The sequence below is a fragment of the Argiope bruennichi genome, chromosome 10 (genome assembly GCF_947563725.1).
Source record: "Argiope bruennichi chromosome 10, qqArgBrue1.1, whole genome shotgun sequence".
Classification (NCBI taxonomy): Eukaryota; Metazoa; Arthropoda; class Arachnida; order Araneae; family Araneidae; genus Argiope; species Argiope bruennichi.
This window is the reverse complement of record NC_079160.1, coordinates 86,414,368-86,423,120: the sequence shown is the minus strand read 5'-3', so window position 1 is coordinate 86,423,120 and position 8,753 is coordinate 86,414,368. Positions and strand designations below refer to the sequence as shown.

At 39.2% G+C, this 8,753-nt stretch overlaps 1 protein-coding gene across 1 annotated transcript; it reads left to right on the top strand.

Moving 5' to 3' along the window:
* The first annotated feature begins 4,960 nt into the window (after positions 1–4,960).
* On the top strand, positions 4,961–7,177 carry LOC129987635 (uncharacterized). Its single transcript, XM_056095594.1, has 2 exons — positions 4,961–5,054; positions 6,045–7,177. Exons 1-2 carry the CDS (start codon positions 4,961–4,963, stop codon positions 7,175–7,177), a joined length of 1,227 nt encoding a protein of 408 aa, XP_055951569.1.
* Positions 7,178–8,753: the final 1,576 nt, after the last annotated feature.

The window sequence follows — 8,753 nt, the reverse complement described above, 5'->3', positions numbered from 1 at the left end:
TATATCGTAAGGCTAGATCTTAAGAAAATTGATTAAAACTGATTTTATTTTTCACTGGTAACTTATACACAGATATGAAAAGGTAACCTTAAGATAAATGTCAAAACTTAACAATTTTTAGTTTTTGAAAAACTAGGTCGGATACTCGAGAGCGTACTGTAAATGTAAATTAAATTACATTTCATAATTTGCATTGAGTACATGATGCAGAGAATTTCATATGCAAACGATTTTTAAGTAATTTTAATTCAAAAGTTTCGATAATAATCGGATTTTTTTTCAGAACTCGTGAATTTACTAAAATCTTAATTCATTACGATGGCTTATTAAAATATTACATATTAAAAATAATGAATGCTGGTAGAAAATTGTATCGTCAACCAGACCCAAAATTCTAAGCATCCTTTGGTTTGGGATATACTTCATCTTTTACATTCATTGAATTCCAGGAATATTCCGATTTTATTTTGTTGGATTCCTGGTGACGTCGGATATGTCTAGCGCAGTATAGTGTTTATCTACCAAAAGCTTGGCGCAGCATAGCCAAACATGGCTCTTGCGCCCGAAAAATCCAATTAACCAACCAACCAACCTGGTGACGTCGGTGTAATTGGAAGCGAAATTGCTGATGATGCGGTAAAAGTAGCATCTACTTTATTGCGGCGGTCAATTCCTTATTGTGATATAAAGAAGAATTCTTTCTCGAATATACGCCTACAATGACAAACATTTTGGGATTTTCAAATCTCAAATAAATTACATAGCATTAAATCCCACATAAAACCATGGCCAATTTTTCCGGTGCTTGAACTCGATGTCAAATGGACTCGACTCCATCTGCCACAGCCCTTTTACTCGGAAACATCTATTGTTCGGCGAAAGATGTCCTTTATGCGCATAATGCAATGTTTATTATATGGTCATCCATATTTTAGCCCAATGCCATTCTTTTAATCACCATCGATTACGTTTATTTGGTGCATCGTCCCCGCATATTTGTGACTTGGTGGGAGGACGTCCCCATTGTAACTTTTTTAAATTTACTTTTAAATTTTACTTTTTTTTCATATCTCTAACCACATGTTTGGCGCAGCATCGCCAGATGTGGTCCTTGTGCCATTTAACCAGAAATAATCTAATCTAATCTAGAGAATGGTAATTGAGCAAAGCATGGTACAAAAGGATTACCAGACGTGCCACTCATTGGATAGTCTAAAAACAAAATTTATAGTTGCCTAATTGCTTCTGGGATGACCGATACAATGCAGCGATACATTTTAAGAAAAAGAATTCATATTATATGATTTGATTGGCGCAGCGTGGCCAAATATAGGTTTTGTGCCAGAAAACAACCAACCAGCCAGCCAGCCAGCCAGCCAATTATATTAGATGCGGGATTTTTTAATATTAATTATTAAAAATGTTATTTGTTCCTTTGGTTTCGCCTTGGTGTCAAACATTTTCTAACATCTTGAAATTTACGAATATGTTTGCGTTTTACTAAAATTAATGTCCTTACTTATTACTCCTAACGAATAAACTCGTCATAACGCAAAGGGTTGTACATTTTACATGACGAGTATACTCTTTAAAAACAGTTAACCGGTTGAGAATCTTCAGATTTGCAGATAAGAGAAGATATCTAGATTGTTTTATCTTATAATTTCTTATATAAATTACTATATGCACATCCCTTGCTACATAATACAAACCCAGGATGCAATTTTGTAATTTTACTGTCCTGGGATGGGAGTTAAACTTGTATGCAAATATAAAATTTTCAGAGAAGAGCACAAATTTGATTTCCTCAAATCTTTGCGTTTCTTTTATTTGCAGTGCTTATAATCAAATGAATAGTTGGACTGATAAGATATCAATAATGTTAATACCCTCCCCCCCCAAAAAAACCCCTGAAATTTATCTATAGTTTTGGAGACAAAACTAAATATCAATTTTTTTTTCAATCTAGCACTTTATGACTTCGAATTAATATGCACGAAGAGACTAATTCATATTTTCTTTTGGCAGGTTTCTTTCGGCATTGGGTATCAATCCATAACTTTATGCAAGGATCATGTACCAAATTTGATGTTTAGATCATTTTTATTTTTGATTCATGGTCACTGTAAAATTAAATTTATTAAGGGTCATTTTCCAATGCCAAAATGACCCTGATCTTTTGAAAAATGATGATTTGATTCCCAGGATCGGATTATCAAATGGACAGAAAAGGCAACTATTTAGAGGCACTGCAACTTTTAAGGGGGAAGGATATTTTTTATGGTATAAGGGCATTTTTATTTATTTTGAGTAACAGGAAGATTGCATTCAAAAATAATCAAATTAAAATCAGCATTCATCCAAATTTCACAATGTGTATACAGTGGCTCCCAAAATTGAGTATACACCATGCTCTTTCTTCTTTAATTTTATTCTTTTTGATCTTAACATTCCTATTTATGGCTAATATTTATAAGAATGACAAAATATAAATTGGCAAATGTATTAGGCTAAAAAACAAAACGGAGGAATCAATAATATTTTTATTACAGTAATTTTTATGTCAAAGTTGCAAATTCCAAAGTCACAAAATTGAGTATACACTTTATAAAATATGCGACTTGACTACCATTATTTTTTTTTCAAGTGAATAAGTAAAATAGTTTTGTTACTTTAATTGGCAGCCATTGATTTCCAAGCGAAATCAAAAGTTTTGGTTTTCCATAATGAGCTCCAGAAATGAAACAAATGTTGAAATTTGGAAACTTGTTATTCGATTGTCTGAAGTTGGTACATATCTACGAGAAATTGCAAGGAAAATTCAACGCAGTCACGGATGCGTTCAAAAAATTATCCAGAAGTATAAAATGTATGGACAAATTGCTAATAAATTTGGAAAAGGAAGAAAAGAAATCCTCAGTGAAACGACCAAGGGAAGAGTTATTCGAAAGGTAACAAACAATCCTAAGGTGAGTGCTACAAAAATTGCTACATCTACTTCAAGAACAATTGGAAAGTGATTTTCTGCAAAAACAATTCGAAGAGTAATCCAAAAAGCAAATTATAATGGTCGCGTAGCCAGAACAAAACCATTCATTTCCAAAGTAAATTGAGAGAAAAGAATTTCATTTGCTAAAAGTCATATTTCAAAGCTCCCTGACTTTTGGAATCAAGTAATATTCAGTGACGAAAGTAAGTTCAATATTTTTGGTATTGATGGTCAATGTTATGTTTGGAGAAAGCCCAATTCTGAACTTTTTCCTAAAAACACCAATCCTTCTGTCAAGCATGGAGGTAGTTCACTTTTGTATGGGGCTGTATGTCTGCAAAAGGAGTGGGAAATTTAGTTTTCATTGATGGAATGATGGACAAAATTAAATATTTGGATATGTTGAAGAACAATTTAAAACAAAGTGCCCAGAATTTGGGTTTAGGGTCAAGTTTTCTGTTTCAACAAAATGAGGACCCAAAACATACAGCTAAAATAGTTAAGTTATGGTTGTTGCATAAATGTGAAATGCAATTGCACACCCCTTCTCAATCTCCAGATCTCAATGTGATTGAAAGTTTGTTGGTATAATTAGGTTCTTGTTGTTGTATGATGTTTAGTGGCACAAGGGCCATATTTGGCCATACTGCGCCAAGCAAATGGTAAAATAAAACATTCATATATAGGGGTTTTAATACATTAGTTAAAATCTAAAAGGAGGTCAAATAAAATTCTGTATAGTATAATAATGCAATACAATAAGATAAAACTTTTCTGAATGAATGCTAGATAAATGATATGAACATAATGACCATAAAGATAAAACTAAAACTCACAATACTAAATGAATATATAAAAGTTAATTGACTTTAAAAACTTAAAAATACTCAAGTTCCCTCAGGGGCTCACCTACTATAGGTGAGTACGGGTGTCCCAATCCCGAGGTACCCAGGGATCTTTACTCCCTTCAAGTTTACTCTCCCCTATGCCTTTTACTGTCTGCTTGATCCTTCCATCCCTCGACGGCAAGCGAGGGAGCTCTCCATGAGAAGCTGTCGCCGCTCTGTTTGCTTCTCGCTTCTCATGGACAGCCAAAACCCCACGTGTTTGCCGTGCGTGGCGACCCATTTGAAAGACGGGTGGTGCACTGTGGTCCCCTGTGCATCAATCGGCTGGTAGCTAGTCACCTTAGTGGCTAGTCTGCTAGGGATCAAGCGAAGGGGTTACTCCTTGGGCTTGGCGTTAAGGGTGGTCACTGTCCCCGGGGGTAACTCCCAGCGTATAGGTTCCGGCCAGCACTAAGGTGTATGCCGAGGCTGGAAATGACCAGAGCCGGTAATGGCCTTCCCTTGTTGGGCTCCGTGGTGGGTGGTGCCGTCGGGCCCGAATCGTATCCAATATCGTATGGCTCCTCCCAAGAAGGGTCCCTTTAGTGGGCGTCATTTTGTACCTGTATCTTCAAACTTAGATAATCATTTTGATAAATACTTTGTCTTGAAACGTATTTCCGAAAAAAACGAAACATTTGAAAGCGTGTCGCCATTTTTGGTACAGAAAGCGATCGCAGCAACAGTCGGTGATGTAACATCTATTCGCAAGGTGCGTTCTGGTGACTTGCTGGTAGAGGTTAATTCTCGTAAGCAAGCTCTCCAAATTCAAAAATTAAAAGCCTTGTCAACAGTTCCTGTCAGTGTCAGCCCCCATTACTCATTAAATATATCGAAGGGTGTTATCACTTGTGGGGAAATATTTAATCTCCCTGTAGATTTAATTACAGCTGAAATGAAATCCCAAGGTGTCACACATGTACAACGCATTACTATCCGACGAGATGGTAATGTTCTAGAAACCAAACATCATACCTGACTTTCAAATCACCAAAATTACCAGAATTTGTCTATGCAGGGTATATAAAATTGCCTGTCAGACCATATATTCCCAATCCTTTAAGAGGTTTTAATTGTCAGCGTTATGGACACTCTAAAGCAAATTGCCGCGGGACACTCACTTGTGCCCGCTGTGCTGCTAAAGACCACGATAGCCAGCAATGTTCTGCACCCGAAAAGTGCGTGAACTGTGGCGGCAGTCATGCGTCATACTCTAGATTATGCGAACGTTGGCAACTTGAAAAGATCCTTTTGATCCTTTTCGCTTTTATATTTTTAATATGTGTGGTTTTATTGTCGGACTTTTTTTTCCTTACCATTTGCTTGGCGCAGTATGGCCAAACATGGCTTTTGCGCCAAAAAAGCGAAACAACCAACTAAGCAACCATTTAACAGAATGCCCTATTTTTTGCCATTTCTTGCGTTATTTCGGAATGGGACGGACCATTTGTTGCGTTGTTTGGAATTTAAACATCTGTGACTTGGTAGGGGAAAATCCGCTCCCTGAACATTTTACCCCTCAGGGGCTCACCTACTACAGGTGAGTACGGGTGTCCCAATCCCGAGGTACCCAGGGATCTTTACTCCCTTTAGGTTTACTCTACACTGCGCCTTCTGCTGTCTCCTTTTTTCTTCTTTCCCTCGAGGGTAGGCGAGGGAGCTCTCCATGAGAAGCTGTCGCCGCTCTGTTTGCTTCCTGCTTCTCATGGACAGCAAATACCCCCACGTGTTTGCCGTGCGTGGCGACCCATTAGACGGGCGGTGCACTGTGGTCCCCGGTGTATCAATCGGCCGGTAACTAGCTACCTGAGTTACTAGTCTGCTAGGGATCAAGCGAAGGGGTTACTCCTTGGGCTTGGCGTTAAGGGTGGTCACTGTCCCCGGGGGTAACTCCGAGCGTATAGGTTCCGGCTAGCGCTAGGGTAAGCGCCGAGGCTGGGAATGGCCAGAGCCGGTGGCTGCCTTCCCTTGTTGGGCTCCGTGGTGGGCGGTGCCGTCGGACCTGAAATTTTATCAATATCGCATGGGCTCCTCCCGGAAATCTCCCTTCAGTGGGCATCGCAAAATACCTAATCTTTCTACCAACCTTCCACTTTTTGATCGTTATTTTATACTTAAACGAATCAGTGATAAAAACGAAAATTTTAATTCTGTATCACCTTTTCTAGTGCAGAAAGCAATCACTGCAACAATTGGCGAAGTGTCTGCAATACGGAAAATGCGTTCTGGTGACTTGCTGATCGAAGATTCTACGAAAAAACAAGCACAGCAAGTAATAAAAATGAAAGCTATAGCTCACATCCCTGTAACCGCTGCCTCTCACACATCTCTAAATTTTTCCAAGGGTGTAATAACATGTGGTGAATTGTTCAATGTCCCCCTTGAAGAAATCACTGCGGAATTGAAACCCCAAGGAGTGACTCACGTACGCCAAATTTCCATTAGGCGGGATGAACAACTCCTTCCCACAAAGCATTATATCCTTACATTTCATAGACCAACAATCCCAGAATTCATATATGCTGGATATATTAAACTACCGGTCCGACAGTACATCCCAAACCCTTTGAGATGTTTTAAATGCCAGCGATTCGGCCATTCGAAGATTAATTGCCGCGGGACTCTAACATGCGCCCGCTGTGCAGGAAAAGACCACGATAGTGAACAGTGTAACGCCCCCGAAAAATGCGTGAACTGTGGAGGCTGTCATGCGTCGTTTTCTCGAGTCTGCGAACGCTGGAAAATTGAAAAACAAATAACCTCCATTAAATTTAAAGAATCTATTTCGTATCCTGAAGCAAGAAAAAAAGTATTAGCTCAAACACCCAAACCTGGTGTGAGTTATGCTTCCGTTGTAAAAACACCCTTCTGTGCAAACTGTCAATGCACAAACTGTGTGAAATATAACTCCCAAACTACAACTGTCAAAAACTCTTCCGACTCTGAGATTGAAAATTCACCATCCAGTGCACCAGAAACTAGCAAACCAGTCCGATCGAAATCGAAATCAAACTCCAATTCTCAAAGAGCACTAAAGCTAAAGCTGTCAAAACGGGGACTTTCACCAAAAGAACTAAGAACTAAGTTGAAAAAATCTGCAACACAAAATTCTGTCGCTTTGGGACTTGCGACGAAAGGTAATGTCCATAAGGACTTAACGTCCATCTTTGGCTCACCTAAAAGTCCCGATTCCATTTCCCTCCATCCGTCTGACGAGGAGGATGAATTGCAAATGAGTTGCGATGTTTCGCCAACTCTTCATAACACTAGCCGTAATAAACTCAATTCTTCAGTTACTTAATGGGCACTTTCATTTCTTGGAACTGTCGTGGTCTTCGGTCCAAAGTTGTTGACATTAAGCATATTATTAATCAGCTCCATCCTGCTTGTTTTGCTTTTCAGGAAACATTTCTGAAACATGACATTGCTGTGAAAATCCGTGGTTACAACTGTGCTCGGAAAGATGCTAATACTGGAAATAATACTTCCGGTGGTGTTTGCATCTTAACGTCCAACCTGTACCCGAGCTCTCATTTAAATTTACACACCTCTCTACAAGCTGTGGCTGTTCAAGTCCATTTACGAACCCTTGTCACAGTTTGTAACATTTATTTGCCGCCACACACTGTCATCAATCAACATGAATTTAATAGTTTAGTGGACCAATTACCCAAACCTTTCTTGCTTCTTGGCGATTTTAATGCTCATAGTACTTTGTGGGGTTCGGAAAGCACAAATTCTCGTGGGCGACAGATTGAACAGTTTATCACTGATAACTCTCTCTGTCTGCTCAATAATGACGAGAAAACCTATTTCCATGAACCCACACGTACATTTCACAGTCTAGATCTGGCTATTTGCTCTCCCGACCTCTTTCCGTTACTCAATTTTACGGTTGGGAGTGATCTCTATGATAGTGATCACTTCCCCTTAATGGTCTCCTATGCTGATAGAGGTGGAGCGACTTCTTGTCCCCCACGTTTCCTATTCAAGCGGGCAGACTGGACTGCTTTCATGCACCTGGCAAGAATTTCGGAAGATATGGTCAGAACGACTGATATTGCAGAGGCAGTACAAAATGTAGTTGACTGCTTAATTGATGCTGCGAACAATTCCATTCCCAAAAGCTCCCCACGTCCGAGGAAATTCCCGAGACCGTGGTGGAATGAAGCTTGCCGCGACAGTCACCGCGAACAAAAAAAGCGGTGGAATATCTTCAGAAGATATCCCACAACAGATAATTTAATTGCTTTTAAACGTGCTAGAGCTAATGCTCGGCGTATCCGTAGAAAAACCCAGAGAGAATCTTGGATTCATTTCATCTCTTCCATCACAGCCTTTACTTCTTCGAAACTACTCTGGAAGAAGGTTAAAGCAGCTAATGGTATTTACAAAGAGTTTTCTATTCCTGTTCTGGAGACAGAAAATGGAAGTGTATCTTCCCCATTAGATGTCGCCAATGCTCTTGGATATGCATTTGCACAGGTTTCTTCTGATGATTCATATAAGCCTTCATTTGTAGAAATTAAGAATCGCGCACAACAGAAAAAGTTGTGTTTTTCTACTCGAAAATCCTTTCCATACAATTCGGAATTTAAATTGCACGAATTGCTAACGGCTTTATCGAAGACTCATGATACCAGTCCTGGTCCAGATGGAATCACATATAACATGCTTCGCCATTTGTCTGCCACTTCTCTTTCCAATCTGTTAATTTTATTTAATCGTATTTGGATTGAACAGAAGTTTCCATCACAATGGCATGAAGCTATTGTGATTCCAATCCTGAAACCCGGTAAGGACTCCTCTAACCCTCTTCACTATAGGACTATCGCACTCACAAGTTGTCTATGCAAGACACTTGAGCGCATGGTTAA